The 16,647-nt window shown below is 26.2% G+C and overlaps 3 protein-coding genes across 6 annotated transcripts; all 3 read right to left on the bottom strand.

The window, feature by feature from the left end:
* Positions 1–41: 41 nt before the first annotated feature.
* LOC149061237 (uncharacterized) lies at positions 42–15,473 on the bottom strand. Its single transcript, XM_089217503.1, has 12 exons — positions 14,782–15,473; positions 11,590–11,818; positions 11,386–11,508; positions 10,995–11,174; positions 10,827–10,907; positions 10,692–10,733; positions 10,518–10,598; positions 10,363–10,440; positions 901–966; positions 573–820; positions 350–509; positions 42–189 (listed from the first exon to the last, which is right to left on the bottom strand). The coding sequence occupies exons 2-12, from the start codon at positions 11,786–11,788 to the stop codon at positions 59–61; spliced, it is 1,389 nt and encodes a 462-aa protein (XP_089073629.1). The 5' UTR covers positions 11,789–11,818; positions 14,782–15,473; the 3' UTR covers positions 42–58.
* Positions 1,619–9,806, bottom strand: LOC149061239 (uncharacterized). Of its 4 annotated transcripts, XM_089216308.1 has the most exons (14): positions 8,510–9,806; positions 8,167–8,264; positions 5,486–5,689; positions 5,229–5,369; positions 4,948–5,058; positions 4,733–4,849; positions 4,447–4,548; positions 4,116–4,247; positions 3,832–3,933; positions 3,331–3,441; positions 3,043–3,132; positions 2,690–2,964; positions 2,465–2,624; positions 1,619–1,818 (listed from the first exon to the last, which is right to left on the bottom strand). In XM_089216308.1, the coding sequence occupies exons 3-14, from the start codon at positions 5,679–5,681 to the stop codon at positions 1,691–1,693; spliced, it is 1,665 nt and encodes a 554-aa protein (XP_089072434.1). In that variant the 5' UTR covers positions 5,682–5,689; positions 8,167–8,264; positions 8,510–9,806; the 3' UTR covers positions 1,619–1,690. The 4 variants fall into 4 exon arrangements, with proteins under 4 accessions (XP_089072434.1, XP_089072433.1, XP_089072435.1 ...); XM_089216307.1 differs by having other exon boundaries at positions 8,167–9,806; XM_089216309.1 differs by having other exon boundaries at positions 4,116–4,235; positions 8,167–9,804.
* Positions 12,085–14,511, bottom strand: LOC149061238 (uncharacterized). Its single transcript, XM_089217502.1, has one exon. It carries the CDS (start codon positions 14,293–14,295, stop codon positions 12,151–12,153), a length of 2,145 nt encoding a protein of 714 aa, XP_089073628.1. The 5' UTR covers positions 14,296–14,511; the 3' UTR covers positions 12,085–12,150.
* Positions 15,474–16,647: the final 1,174 nt, after the last annotated feature.

Raw genomic sequence — 16,647 nt, 5'->3', positions numbered from 1 at the left:
AAATTATAAGATTAATGAAAAAAAAAAGATATTACAAAAAATACTGATAAACAACTAATTATATATTTTCAATTATTTTTTCATTTAATCTTTTTACACTAAACGGAGCTTGTGCTAAATGGTATTTTAATCGTTCCTCCATTTCATTTTGGTCGACGTTCTTTACTTTGTTTTGATTTTTAACAGCATCTATAACCAAATACAAATATCTGTAATTTAAGTTATAAAGAAAGGTTAGAATCTAGAACTGCTACCTCATCAGTAGTGGTGTTGCATTAATAGATTTTAATTTTAAGTTCAAATTATATTATATATTTAATAATTAGATATCAAATGGTATTATTCTTACCAAAAATAACTGAACATAAATTTAATTTACAAAACTTCTGTTTTCCCTTTTTGCCAGTAAATGAAAAATTGGATAGTAAGACATCAGTAAATAATTTATAAACTATTCTTTTTATAATAGCTTTTACAGAATTTCCTCCCAAATGTGACAAATCATTTACCTAAAATAAATATTTCATTGTTTATTGTTATGTATAAAAAATTTAAATTAATTATTTGCATACCAAATAGTCACGCATATCTTTATCTCTTATTTTTTCTTCAATAACTTCAAGATATTCAAGATCGTTTATTGGCCAGTTGAAGTCGTCTAAGAATTCATTGTTAGATGAACACTTAATAATGCTGTTTCTTAACATTGATGTACTATCTAATTTAGATAGAATTTCTTTTTGTTGCATACTTAGATGTTTAATGTCAGTTTGAATATATACCATATTTCTTAATATAGACTTTAATATTTTTTGAGTACCTATAACAAGTTTGAAGTTTAAACTAATACAGTTTTAATTGCTAGTAGGTATTGATATACCTATTACGCTATAAACTAACCATTATCAACTGCTGAATTACTACAGTTTTGAGAACCACTGTCAATTGTTTGTAATAGTGTACAACCTATAATAATACAATTGAAAAAATCACTAAATATCACTATAGAAAATCAGATATTTTTGTATGTAAAAAAGTTAACTAATATATATAACCACGGGCTTAGTAGATCTTATAAGGCCGTGAATATAACTTATTATCCCAAGTAACAAACTATCATTTAATTAATGTTAAGCAAATATTTATTTATAAAGATAAAAAAAATTAAATATTGATTCAACATTATATATTGATTGAGGATACATTTTTAAACATTTAACAATATTAAGTAAATATTGAATGAACCAAAATTATTTATTTAACTAATATTGTCAACTAATGTTCAGTTAAGATTACTTACCAATATTTAATACATGATTTTAACAAATATTTAGTCAACATTGACTTATATTTACCTGACACTGTTTTAATATACTGCAGCTATATATTAATATTATATTTTTATTTATTAATATTACTCAACCATTTTAGTTTTCAAATTATTACGGTTTAATGATAAATTATTTAGCTTAATAAATTGTCTTATTCAAAAAGGTCCAAGTAAAAATATCAATATAGGTACTTTTTTAATAAGAAACTAAAATTAGTATAGTAATGTATCAAAGTAGTTTTTACTTCCACTCACTTTCATACCTATACAAAACCAAATGAAAAAAAATTATAAGATTGATAAAAACAAAATTTATTTGTTTTAGAAAAAAAAAAGTGTTACATATTTATCTTAAATTTATTATATCTTATGAGTTAGAGTTTTTGATCGCTTTTCTGCAAAGGGTGCTTGAGCTAAATATATTTTTAACGGTTCTTCTATTTCATGATCACTTGCACTTTTGAATTGTACTTGTTTTTTAATGGCTTCTAAAAAATAAAAAAGTCATAAAATTGATATATTGTGATATATTTTGAGCTTTGGGATAAGCAATTGTATTCCCAACTTGTCCTTTAAATTTAAAATGTTTTTTTGTACTAAATTTTAGTATAGTTTATAAAAAATTGTGGTTACACTACAGACTATTGCACGTAACAACATAACAAGCAGTTATCAGTTTACAAAAATATTCTGTTCAACTAATGGTTATTAAATGTAATTTTGAACCTATATAATAATATCTTAACAATCTAATCTTATTTATTCATAAAAAAAATGCTAACCACAACCTAACCTTATAATGGTCAGACACCAATAAATTGTCTTGAAAGAATCAACTATTAAGCTTGCAAGCAGGGCTCCCATAAGAAGGAGGGGGGATGGGGGTTGGACATTGAGTACAGGAGCCTAGGTATTTTAGGGCGTGTGGGCCAATTAAAATGGTTTTGTAATTTCTACAGAAATATACACTTACTTTATATCAAATAATACTATAAAATAACATTTTTATATTTAAATATACTATGAAAAAAAGGGCCAGGACAAAAATTTAGTACAGAAGTCTAAAGAGTATTGTAGGGGTCCTTTTTGCAAGTATTATATAAATTGTATTATAATTTTTAATAATATACTCACTTAAAATAATTGGAAATATAAACAAATCGCAAAATTTTTTTTTCCCCTTTTTTCCAGTAAATGAATAATCCACCAGAAAACCATTTGTAAATAATTTTGACATGATTCTCTTTACGGCTGTTTTTACATTTTTCCCTCCAACATGCGATAATTCATTTATCTATAATTATAATTAATTATAATTCTGTTTTACTTTTATAGTTATTTAAAATATAATATACTTACCAAAGCTTTTTTGAATTCTTGATCGCTTAATGTTTTGTCCTCTAAAGTGTTTAAATCCATTATATTATCAATTGGTATAGAGCAATCGGACATACAGTTTATGTCTACATTTGTTTGTTCATAAAATGTAGTTGGTTTATCATTTAGAAACTTTTCTATCGATTGTACTTTCTCTAACAATTCATAGTGATTATTTGTCAGTGTGTTTGTAATATGTTTCAGCTCTACTTTGAAATACATAACATGTCTTATGATTTGTTTTTTGAACTCTTTATCTAAAAGCAAAAAAAACAACATAATATACTATAAGTCTATAAATTAATTTGAGTGTATGGAACCAATAATATACTTACCATTGATAGCATCATGATCTTCACATAATGAATATGATTTTCTTCCAGTAGATTTATCCAGATCACAAGGGACTGCATTGTTAGGAAAATCTGTAACATAATTATACTTTTAATAACTTTTTCAGACACTTTTGTGATTGATTTGGTATAAAAAATAATTTTAATAAATAATAACATTAATCATTCATTAAAGGTTTTCATGTTTGACATTAAAACATTTAAAATAAATTTTTATCTCAAAACTCAAAATTATTATGAATTGTTTTATTTATTCATGTATAACTTTACCAGGACTATTGCGAGGACTTATGTATCTAATATCTTCCACTTGATATCTTCTTTCTTTAGAATTATCAGTTCTAAATGTAAATTTTCTGTTAAAAAATGTTCCTTCAGCCTCTGAAAATTATCTTTTTTTTAGATTTATGTACAATAATTAATTTATTATTTATTATAAAGTATTTATCAGTAAATTTCTAGTTTACCAGGGTAGGGGTATCGTAAATTTTAGATTTTTTTTTTCAATTTTATGGACATTTCCACACAGAAAATGATGGTGTGAATGAAAATAGGCACTGATCATTAGGTTCTAAGTAATATATTATAATATTTTTCACACAAATGGTTATGTCCATATACTTATAGGTAACAACTATTAATCATAAATAAATAGTGCAAAATTTAAGTTAATATAAATTCAAACAATAAAAATAGCTAATATGGGGTGCCAGGTATTCTAGAAAATTTTTAACTTATCATTATACAACATTATCATTTTCTTTTTCTTACCGTCAATATCTGAATTAATCATAACAGGTGATAATAATGACTTCTGCGTGTGGTTATTTTTATCAAAACTGTTTCTTTTTAACAATGGAGATTTTTCAGCATCTATAAGACAGTAAATGAAATATACTATAAGTAAAATAAGTTTGTGGTTAATTTATTTTTAACTGGTATTTTAATCATCCTATATTGTGATTTAATATTCCAATTATTATAACCTACAGCTTATGAGGTTTAAACAAATAATTATAATTACATTTATTCATTTAAACAAAGTTATATTTTACCTAGACTCTTGCGAGGGTTAATATTACGTCTAATATTTTCTAGTTGATAAGCTTTTTTTTTAGAATTATTATCTCCAAATGTAACTTCTTTCTTATTGAAAGTAAATGTGTTTTCAGTACCTGAAATTACATCTTTTTTTTTAATGATAACATTTCCTATTTATTAGAGTATATACTACACACACACACACACACACACACACACACACACACACACACACACACACACACACACACACACACACACACACACACACACACATCATTCTATACATAGGTTGGATAGAAAAGTTTTAAATAATCATTTATAATTCGACATTTTTTTTCTTACCATCATTATCTGAATTAATCATGAGAGGTGAAAATAATGATCTTTGCGTGTGGTTATGTTCATCAATACTGTTTCTTTTTAACAATGGAGATTTTTCAGCATCTATAAGACAGTAAATGAAATATACTATAAGTAAAATCAGGTTTTGGTTAATTTATTCTTTACTTTACTGGTATTTTAATCATCCTATATTGTGATTTAATATTCCAAGTATCATATTAACTTACAGCTTATAAAGTTTTAACAAATAATTATCTCCAAATATTTAGACATAGTTATATTTTACCTGGACTTTTGCAAGGACTTTTATGAGGACTAATATTTTCTAGTGGATTAACTTTTTTTTTTAAAACATCAACTCCAAATTTAAGTTTCCTTTTGAAAGATAATGTGTCTTCAGCCCCTTTAATTATATATATTTATTATAACAGGTTATAATATTATGATGATTAGAAAGTTTTAATTAAATTGAATATTTACAGCAAAATACAATAATAATACCTTCATTTTTTTTTGGAGAGGGAGACCAACCATTTTTTTTTTTCAACAGATTTATTTGCATTTTCTTATTTTTTTTATTCATTATGCTGATGCCACTACCATCATCAGAATCTACAAAATTTAAAAAAATATATATTATAAATAACTAGCATACTGTCTATAGTATGTATTCAATTGTAATACTTGAAAATGTTAAAAATATATTATAAATTTATAACCAAAAACCTATAATATAATATTTTACATATAAAACACATTTAAAATTAATTTAATTATGTTACCTGAATTATACATAGGACATTCCAGAGACTTTGTTGAAGAGAATTTATTTATTTTCACTCGTTTTTTATTATTGCCATCATCAGATAGGTCTGATGTTAATTCAGCTTTTTTAGCTTTAAATCTTGCTTCTTCTAAAGTTTCTAATAATAAATATATACAAAGTGTTAATATTGTTCATCAGATAGATTGTTTTACTTTTTATTTATAACTACAAACATTTGTTATAAACTGAAAATGAAAATATAATACAACTTACTTATACCAGAACAAAGCATTCTTATTTTAAAATAAGTAAATTCTTTATTATTTGGATGATATTTTTGTTCAATCATTTTTTTAGTATTTTTCTGGTTAAATGGCCAGGCACAGGTATTATCCTTGATCCAATTACTAGGGACACCCTCTACAGTATTTTCATTAACAAAATGGACTACTGAATAAAATGACTCCATGACAAACTCTATTAAAATTAAAACAATTAATTTGTATAGATCATAATACATTCATTTATTACAGATATAAGAATAAAAAAATACAATATTCAAAGTAAAAATTAGAATATAAAAATACAATTTAACCTTGAACAATATTACTGTTTTGAGTGTAATATAGGAAAAACAATTTTAATATTAGTATCATCATTTAGGTCAAGTGCCATATACTTTTTTAAATTAATTTTATTAATGTTACATATCATTAAATCATCTGACAAATCAGAAACGCAAGCAATTCCTAACTTCAAACTGTCTATAGGTTTAGTGTAAAAAGATTTAACAGTATTGAAAATCCTTCCCAAAAATACATTTGTTTGACTTTCACGATGGTAGCAAACATTTACAACATTCATAATAATAAGCTTTTTGTTACTGTCAAAATATCCAATATAACAATCAGATAATGATCTTATCTTAATCAGAACATTTTTCATAGATACAATTTTAAATTGGGGTGATGAACAGCCTTCAATTAATGGCCCTTCATTATGTATATTTTTACATTCATTTTCAGTTTTTTGAGTACAAGTTGTTTCAAGTCTACCAAACTTATTAAATTCTTCGTAACGCTTAATAACTTGCTCTAAAGGTCTAGCTTTGCTTCTGACCATTTTTTTTAAAAACTGCATGAAATTTTCAAACATAAAACAAGAACAGTTGTCAAGAGGCCCAAATTTTTTATAGTCATCACATAGATGGACAAGTGCATGCAAATTATGTGACAAAAATTCTTCTCCATAAATTTCACCAAATTTTTTTATATAGTAATTCAACAGTTTATCAATAAAATTTAAAAGATATTCATGAGAGGAACTTAAAAGAACAGTCATAGACACGTGAAGACATAGAAAATGTTCATAACATTCAGGACTAATAATAGATTTAAGTACTACAGGTCCTGTATATAATATGAAAGTCCTAAACTCTGTAGCTTTCCATCTTAAAACTTCATTTATCCCTCTTGGAACCCTAGCAAAATCACAAGTTATGTTTGATTTTAAATGCATTAGTCTAAATGATATTAACTTAACACTCTGGCTTGGTAATCGAACTGATAATGGTGAATTTTTCAAAGTACCCAACCACAACAAAATATGTTTTTTAACAACTCCCAAACAAACCGAATGCATATAATCCAGTGGAAAGCTATATACCATGTCTATATTGGGTACTTCGGATAAAATGGAAATAGTATTATGAACTTGATAGTCTTCATCTTGTCTGTTAAGAAATTCTTCATGAGTACGCTTGTTGAAAACAGTTTCAGGAAAACAAACTCTTCTTTCTAAAAATACTCCTGTAATTGAACACCTAATGCAAGAAGAAAACCCTGTATGTCCTTTGGTCCTTAATATATAACTTATAGCAGGGGCATCAGCACAAATAGCTTCAACATAAACTTTTTTTTTACCAACAGGTAGATCAATACCATCAAAACACAATCCTTTTAATTCAGCAACTAATTCTGATAAATATAAATTACTATCTTTTGGTTTTTCTGTACCCCAATAAATACCAACCAAAAACACACAAGACTTAGTATTATTAAAATTAGAAATATAGCAAAGAATTGGCCAAAACTGGCTATTGGTGGATTTAGTTAAAGGTAAACCATCTACTCCTAATTGTAATTTAATTGTGTCACCAGAAAATACATTTGAACCAATGACCGATTTTATGCCATTAGCTAATCCAAAATAATGAAAAATACCAGGATTCATAATTTGAATTTGTAAGGGCTGTTTACTAACATTAGTTTTTAATAATGTTCTGGCATCTATCGGAAAATAATCAAAACATTTATGATTAGTTTTCAATACTTTTAACAAATCAGATAAAGCCAAGTTTGATAGTTTATGTTGAACAGCCCATTTAGTAATGTTAATCAACACTTTTTCACTATAGTCTGAATCACTATAATCAGAATCTGATGAAAAATTAGAAACAAAAATATTTGTACTATTTAGATTTATGTCAGCTATTAAGTTTGAATCAATTTCTCCATTATGGTTACTTGTAAAAAAAATAGGTGTAGGATCACACACATTACTAATATTATTAGATACCTTATGTGATATATGCTGTTCGGATGAACTAGGCTGATTATTACCATTATGATTATTGAAAGAAGCACTGCTATCAATGGCTAAACCTATCTCTTCGATCTCTTCCAAACATCGTCTACGTTTAGTAGACTTGCTTAAAGTAAAAGACATTTTCAAAGATAAATATTTCAAAAACAGTTTATGTACCTATCTGACAACTTTTTACTCCATAACAATAATCAGTAATAACACAAGAAGGGCCTTAAAAATGACTGATCACCACTAACAAAAATGGTATATGGTATAAATAAAAATTAAGTATAAAACTGACACTAATAGTATAATGTTACAACATAGTAAACAATAAAATAAGTAATAATAATGTTCTAGGTACTAACCAATAACAATACAATAATACTATAACTTATGACTGAAATTGTTAGGTCTTCAACGGATCCTAGGCGTCAACTGAAAACTTGATAGGTAAATCTTGAGACTGAAACAACAATAGAAATATTGCAAAATTTAAAGTATTATATTATTGTTAATATTATTAATATGACATGCACATCCGTTTTACAGCCATGCATACGTACATTATGTGAGTTTTTCGATTTATATGGTATAAGTTCGTACTCACCGACTTGCTTGAACTCAAGTGCGTCTATTATACTAAGATGTAAATCGAAAAACGCTTGGCCATGAAACGGGTCTAATAATAAAATTATATTATATACCTACCAGTGACAATTAGCTATCCGCTTGTTGAAAACTCAGCCACTCATCAATATTTGAATAAAAGAATATGAATTATAGTCGCAACAGTAAAACACGGTAAAACAATTACAGAACGAGACGCGAATGTCGCGAAATAAAAGTCAAAACTCAAAAAGAACAAACACAATGGAGTATTGGAGTAAGGACACACACCACGATGGAAAATGAAAATGACGATCACGATACGTCGATCCGAAATTTACAACCACGGTATTAGAATTACAACATACGAACAACGACGAGTAATGGCGGAGATGAACATAGAAACAGTAGAAGTAGACGCTTTACAGTGTTTTAAACCGATTACCGATTACCGATTGATTGTTGATTGATAATATCATTTATAATATTCACGGTATTATATTATAATAATATGGTTCATAATAATAATATTATGACGTGACAAAATCCGCGATGGTGCGTAGTATAAAAATAGATTTTTCATGAATTGTGATTGATAACAGAAAATAATACCAAAATACCAAATACTATAGCGTCAGTGTGTCACACAATAATAATGTATATTATTTCAGATTTATTCTTTACGGGACACCCTTTTTGTTTTTGGGTGGAGGGGCTCATATAGTTAGTAGTTACTATTTTAGGTATATTAAAATATACAATAATGAAGTCAGAATTTAGGGCATATCATTAGTTTTTGAATAATAAATTTTAATAAAAATTAGTGGATTTTTCTTCACCTAGAGTCCTATAGGAACCACCTATCTGGCTATCTGCGACGAGCGCGCTACCACCGTCAACTTTCTGTGAAGGTAAACCATATACAGCCAGTTCCAAATATCACAATCACTACTACAATATAATATTATACGTGTTTACTCTGGCGTTAACCGTTTACGTACAATTTATTTGAAATTGGTGTATACTTGTCGGACAGTTTTTATTGAAAGCGCGCTAAAACGGTATAATTGTTTTGAAATTGAGATATAGACATATGTATCTATAGTATATAAGTTCGTATAGATCACGTCCATACGTATTAGCTTTTTTATTATACAGTTTTACCGTGTACACTGAACGAACGTACTTAGGTTATAGCCTATAGGTAGGTACTGTTGAGTTGTTTCTCTTTGTTATTACTTCTTATTGACTATTGTCATACCGGGTTGCAGGGTAGGGAACAAATCGCGCGTAGGAGTGCTATAATATTATAGCAATATTATAAGCAGGATTTTCATATTATTTTTTATCATGGACTGTATAGAAGTATTATAGTTGTATAATAATAGTGAATATCAGCTAGTGTATCACCGATAATAATTTTGTAATAGATGTGCAATTCTGAATTTATTTTTTTTTTTTGTAAACTGGAAGTATTTAAACTACATTTCAAATATTTTCATCAAGAAAAAGTATTTAAAAACAAAATTTAAATACTTAGTAATTTTTTTAAATACTTTGAAATATATACATATAAATAAATATATAAATATATACCTACATATATATAAATATATACCTACATATATATAAATATATATATATATACAGTTATTGAATAATATAATGATTTGTTGAATACAATTTTTACATATTTATTAAACCACTATTAATTAACATTGATATTTATTTATTTTTAATCATTGTTAAATATTGAATAATAGTTGAATTAAAAATATTTAAAAGACAATAATTTATAAACATATAAGTATATTACAATACATATATTGAATTTCAAATATTTATTAGTTACTCAAGATTATTTGAAATTTAATATTAAGAATTTAATGAGAATTAAATATTTATCAATCTGTATGATTGAAAATTGTTACTTGGGATAATATTCTTGTTTTTACTTTTTTTTCTGTCATTGGTATTGGACTTTGTAGATGTTTGTTCAGTTTGTTCACAATTATGCGTAACCTTGCTTATAACTAGAAAGAACAAATAAATAAATAATAATATTATTATAAATCCAACAATTGATTTCAAATAATTCACATAAACCTACAAGGAGAAACTTTATTTTCAATAATTGATATTTCAAAAGATTCTTCATCTGACAGCATGTCAAAATTTATTTTGTTGTTGTCTGTAAATTAAAAGAAAAATATATACAGTAGGCACCTAAAGCTTATAATAATATATAAAAATATATCAAACTAATATAAGTAAATATATTTACATGATTTGTTTTTATCATCACAAAATTCAAGTTTTCTTGAAACTAAAAAGAAAATCAATTGAAATATTTAAACTATTTGCACACTTTGGTAGCTATAAATTGTTTATTGTTTAATACCGATATTTTGGAACATACCTGTACTAGAGATAACTTTTTTAGTACTTGAATCAATTGTTTTTAATGATATTTTATCAATAGATGCACTTCTTATGTGGTCTATAATAATCAAAGTCAAAGTTTAGTATCTATTTATAGACAATTTATTTGGAAATGCTTATTAGCTATCATTTTATAATAAGTTACCTTTAGCAGCAGCTTTTAAAGGAGATGGTGACCAACCACTAATTGAAACAGGTGACTCATCAACTGAAGGGTGCTTAGAAGCTGCAAAATGTTGATGGACTTCAGTTTCGCGTTTCTTTTTATTATTTCCAGGGAAATGTAGAGACTTTTCGGGCAGATTATCAGGGGCAATATAATTTTCTATAAGTCATTAATCATATATACAGTACTATAATTTATTTTAGTAATTAAAATGCAAATAGTATAAATCATATTAGGTATATTATATTGATATACATTAGAACATTATAAAGCTATTTCAATAGATAGTATATAGGTAACCTTGTAAAAATGGATTATATATTATTATTTTAATAAATAATATCAGTTTATTATTTGCTATTATATTTACCTGAAAAAACAGGGCATTCAATTGATGATTTAAGTTTTTTTGTCTTAGGTTTAATTTCATCTTCATCAAGATCGGAAATGTACATTGCCTTTTTAGCCTTTTGTTTTGCAATTGCTAAAGATTCTAAACAAAATAAAAAATCATACATTCACACATAAGATATTATAACTATATACATTATATTTGTAATTACACAATTATTACCTATTCCTGAGCTCATTACTCTTGCTTCTAAATACTCATATTCAATTGTATTTGGTATGCTACACTGCTCGATCAATCTTTTGGTATTGTGAGGTTTTTTTGGCCAAGCGCAAGTACCATTTTTATCTGAATACCAAAATCTTGGAACAGCTGCTACGCTATTATCTCCAAAAAAATGGACAACAGAAAATGTTGCCATTTTTTCAATGTTTGGGAAAACTAAAAACAACTAAAGTTATTTAAATTTAAAAAAATAGTAGCAGGTATGAAAAATTAATTATATCAACTTTCAACAAAATTTAGAATTTTAAAATATAAATAGCAGGAATAAATTAAAAATACCAATATCCTTTTAAAAAATTTAATGCTTAAAATATCAAAACATAATAAGTACCTATTCAAGTTCAATCACTTATAGAGTAATACAGTATTTCATCATAATATTATAATTATTGGTATTGAAAATAATTTTATACAATATTTAAAATTAAGAACATATTTACAAAAATACTAAATTATATAATACAGACAATTAATAACTACAATGTCTTAATTAAAGTACTAATTATTTGATGAATGTAAAATAGGAAAAGCAACTTTACCAAGACTATTGTTTAGAATAACATATTTTGAAAAATTACATGTTTCTATATCAATTGTATAAAGGTGATTAGACAGTTCATTCACAATAGCTATACCTATTTTCATACTATTAATTGGTTTTTCATAAAACGGATGAATTGTGTTGAATGATTGAGCTACAAATACTTTTTTCTTACTACTTTTATGAACACATATATTAACAACTTTAAAAATATTAAGTTTGCCTCCAAAATTATAACCTATGTAAGCATCAGAAAATGATTTTACATTAATTTTTATATTATCTTTTATAGCAATTTTAAACTCCGGTTTTATGCAGTCTTCGGGCAATGGTCCACCACTATATATCTTTAAATATTTTATATTGATACTAGACCTAGACCTTGTATTCAATTCATACTCACCAAACATTTGAAATTCATGGTATCGTTTTACAACCTGTTCCAATGGTTTCTCATGTTTTCGTATCATTTTTTTTAGAGTTTTCATATAGTTTTCAAATGGAAAACATGAGCAACTATCAAGGGAACCAAACTTTTTATAGTCATCAACAATGTGCAATAAGTTGTGTACATTAAGTGATATAAATTCCTTACCATATATTTCACAAAATTTGTCAACAAAATATTTTAATATTTTTTCAACAAAATTAACAAGGTCTGTGCTTACATTTGGTGCTAAAAGGATTCGAAAACTAACATGTAAACATAGAAAATGTAAGTAGTATTCATTATTTATAATGGTTTGTAAGACAACTGGGCCTGTATAAAGTAGAAATTGACGAAATTCAGTTGCCTTCCACCTAGCAACTTCATTCAGCCCCCGAGGAACTCTAGAAAAATCACTACAAACTGAAAGTCTCAAAGCTATAAGTTCTTTAGTAATATCGTTGACTTTTTTACTCTGCAATCTAACCGAAACAGGAGCATTCTTAATACATCCAAGCCACAACAAAATTAATTTTTTTGTAACTCCTAAGCAAACTAGATGCATGTAGTCAATGCTAATACTATTTACTATATCTATACCAGGTATTTCAGTTATAATAGAAACTTCATCAGTCATATGGAATTCTTCATCAGTTCTATTTAAAAAATCTATGTGAGTTCTCTTAGTAATACAATCTGTACCGGGAAAACAGACTCTATGTTCAAAATAAAAACCACTTATTAAACACCTAGTACAGGAATAATAACCAGTATGTCCTTTAGTTTTTAAGATGAAACTCTTTGCAGGTAAATCACAACATATAGCATCTATAATTACTTGTTTTATACCGAATGCTGTTTGAAACCCTGTTTGATATAATTTTTTTGTTTCGTTCACGAATTCTAACAAAAAAGGATTGCAGTTTAGAGGCTTATCTTTACCCCAGTACAACCCAATTAAAAAAACGTGAGGTTTATAAACAGGATGACGAACATATCCAAGTATTGGCCAAAAACAGCTAGATGAACTTTTGGTCAAGGGCAGACCATCAATCCCTACAACTATTTTGATTTTATCTTCAACAAAATATTCATGGTCAGAGTTAGAAATACTCTTCAAACTATTATGTATTGAGAAATAATAAAAACTACCAGGTGTCACTGTCTGTATTTGTAAAGGTTGGACAGATGATTTAGTTTTTAATATAGTTCTGGCATCTACAGGAAAATAATTATGACACTTATGTATTTTTAAAACTTTCAATAATGCACTCAAAGCAACTTGAGAAATATTATAAGATACAGCCCATTTAGCCAAATTATTTAAAATTGATGAATCTGTTTCATTATCTATGGAGTGATATTCATTTGGATATTCATTAGTATTATTTATTTTATTCTCATCATCCTCAATATCAGAATTGGACGAAAAACTAATTGCATCATATTCATCATTACACATATTATTTATCGTACCATCAAGGTGAATTAGATTTGGTACCAGCAAAGAGTTTGATCCGGAATTTAGATCTAAACTGGCACTATAACTAGATACATTTGGTTGATCAATACTTTCTAGTTCACTATGAATAATTTCATTATCCAGTTCTATCAATTCTAATTCCTCTAAATACCTTCTGCGCTTAGTAGATTTGCTAATGGCCGAGTATGACATAATAAAGTATAGAATATACTTTTAAAAGAATTCAATTAGAAGTTCTAATGCAATGAATTTCAAATAGAACTAAAAAAGTAATAGTGAATTAAGGAACATAGAACACAGAGTTCAATACCTAACAATCTGCAATTAGACTTAATAAAATACAAGCATAGCAGATACCCAAAACATTTTTAAATATAATACAAAACTGATAAAATAGGTAATTATTATACTACCATGTTTAACATTAGATACATACATAACATTATAATTTAAAGTGTAGTGTATAATTCAAGTACAACTAAAAATTCATAGATACCTATTAAGTACCAACAGTATAATATATTTAAAAATCAAACTCTTATAGGTTATAGGCGGGTATAAAGAAATAAGATTTTGCCAAAAATCAAAATACCTACATAACTATTATAGGTACTGAGTATACATTATATTATATAAGTATAATAGGCACTGACTTATTACTTAATAACTGTAACTTACCGTATTTTCGATGATATTATAATCCCACAAAAATAAAATAACGCACTGAACGCAGCATGTAATCACAACTCACAAATTTGAAATCACAACGACGACTCGACGACACGACGCAGTGAAATGAAAAAAAAAACCGTTTATAGTGTTAAATGTCGATAACGCGCGTGATGTCCATTACTCCATTACACGCGAATAGCATACGCATACGGGCACACTGACACGACAACTATAATAGACACGAGTGCACGAACACAAACAACTTCAGAATAACCTGATAAGATGGGCCTTATCGATAAAAATAGTTACCACAATAATAATATAATAATATATTAATATGAAATATAATAGTAATGCCCAAAGTATATAATATTAGACATAATACCCGGTTAAATTTATAATAATATTATATAAGCTGATTACACATTAGGCGATTCGAATCCGCGTTTTAAAAACGTCGTAATTATAAATAAACACGGACGATTTACAAACGTTTTTAAACCTAGGACGCTCGCGTCCAAGTGAAACGGGCCTTAATGTACCTATATATTTTATGTCCTACGCGTAAACTTTAGATTTGGCCAATAATTCATAATAATATTTAAAGTTATTTTTATTATACTTTCATTCCTTATAAGTTATAATCATACCTGTGTATCGCTATTTAGTATTTATTAAAATTATGAAAACTGCAGGGACATAATATATACGAAATTATTATATTATAGTAACAATATAATAATGTAATAGATACGCAATATGTTCTCCGCTCATCGGTCTATAGTTTTAATAAATAAAGTAAACACCACAAATATAAACCTGTACAATAGATAACATATATAGAGCGGAATATATATATAATGCGCAGCAAGACTATTATTTAGTCATACAACACTGAATATAATATGTGCACATCTTTTTTTACGGTACGCTTCCCTTATAATAAGTTCTTTCACTAAAAAAGACACTGAAAAAAAATTACCACCTACTCACATAGAAAATATAATTAGTATATAATTATTATAATATAAATTGGGTTTTGTTATTTATTAAATAATATATTTTAAAAATTAAATCAAGATTCATTTTTAACATTGAATAATAATTGTGTTTGTTTAATATTTAGTTTAATTAATTGATAAAATATTATTATTTAACGATAATTCAATATTAATTATTTTATATTTTTTTAAATGCTTTTAAATATTTAAATTTAAATATATTTTCTTTAATATTTATTAAAATTTTAATAAATTTTAAAATTTAAATATTTAAAATTTAATTTATAACAAATATTTATTCAATCAGTTTCATTGAAAAATGCTGTGTGGGTATCAACCGGCAATAAGTTGTTGCACATTGTTACGTGCATATTAGCATTCATATATTATAATGTATATATATAGTTATATTTTAATCGCCGTATATTGTATATTCAATTTAACAAAGTATTTTAATTATTATAATTTGCAAATTACGATACAATCGGCAGTTTTTTTTCCTTTTCATTGTTAACCCAACACAATATCATCCTTTATGATCCAAGCACTCTAGCCTAGTCATTTTCCGTTTAGCAAAGTAGTTAAAATTATATATATAATTTTATCTTTATACAGTGTCAAGGTAACAACCGTAAATAAGGATTGCCTTGATCCAACATTTTGGTAGCAGAGCGTGGTTAAACGGAGATTTGGGTTGTGGGCTTCTCTTGTTAGTCATAATTAATTGTTTATTTTTTTGTTATATATATATATATGGTGATATAATATAATATGATTACTTGTGCCTATGTTTATGATTTTTGTATCATATTATAATATAAAATATTATAATATTATTGTACGGTACTTGGTACTGTTGATACTATTACCT

This window comes from Diuraphis noxia, unplaced genomic scaffold, assembly GCF_037042655.1.
Source record: "Diuraphis noxia isolate RWA-SAM2 unplaced genomic scaffold, SU_Dnox_SAM2 contig0001, whole genome shotgun sequence".
NCBI classification, from domain to species: domain Eukaryota; kingdom Metazoa; phylum Arthropoda; class Insecta; order Hemiptera; family Aphididae; genus Diuraphis; species Diuraphis noxia.
The sequence above is the reverse complement of the archived record's forward strand: the minus strand, read 5'-3'. Positions and strand labels throughout refer to the sequence as shown.

Coding starts and splice junctions, on each gene's coding strand:
- LOC149061239 (XM_089216307.1), bottom strand. CDS start 5,681: ATGGAGTCATTTTATTCAGTAGTCCATTTTGTTAATGAAAATACTGTA. Junction 4,248..4,446: donor GATTAATTCAGATAATGATG/GTAAGAAAAAAA, acceptor TTAAAAAAAAAG/ATGTAATTTCAGGTACTGAA. Junction 3,442..3,831: donor GATTAATTCAGATATTGACG/GTAAGAAAAAGA, acceptor GATAATTTTCAG/AGGCTGAAGGAACATTTTTT.
- LOC149061237 (XM_089217503.1), bottom strand. CDS start 11,788: ATGGCAACATTTTCTGTTGTCCATTTTTTTGGAGATAATAGCGTAGCA. Junction 510..572: donor AAGATATGCGTGACTATTTG/GTATGCAAATAA, acceptor TATTTATTTTAG/GTAAATGATTTGTCACATTT. Junction 190..349: donor TTTATGTTCAGTTATTTTTG/GTAAGAATAATA, acceptor ATTTGGTTATAG/ATGCTGTTAAAAATCAAAAC.
- LOC149061238 (XM_089217502.1), bottom strand. CDS start 14,295: ATGTCATACTCGGCCATTAGCAAATCTACTAAGCGCAGAAGGTATTTA.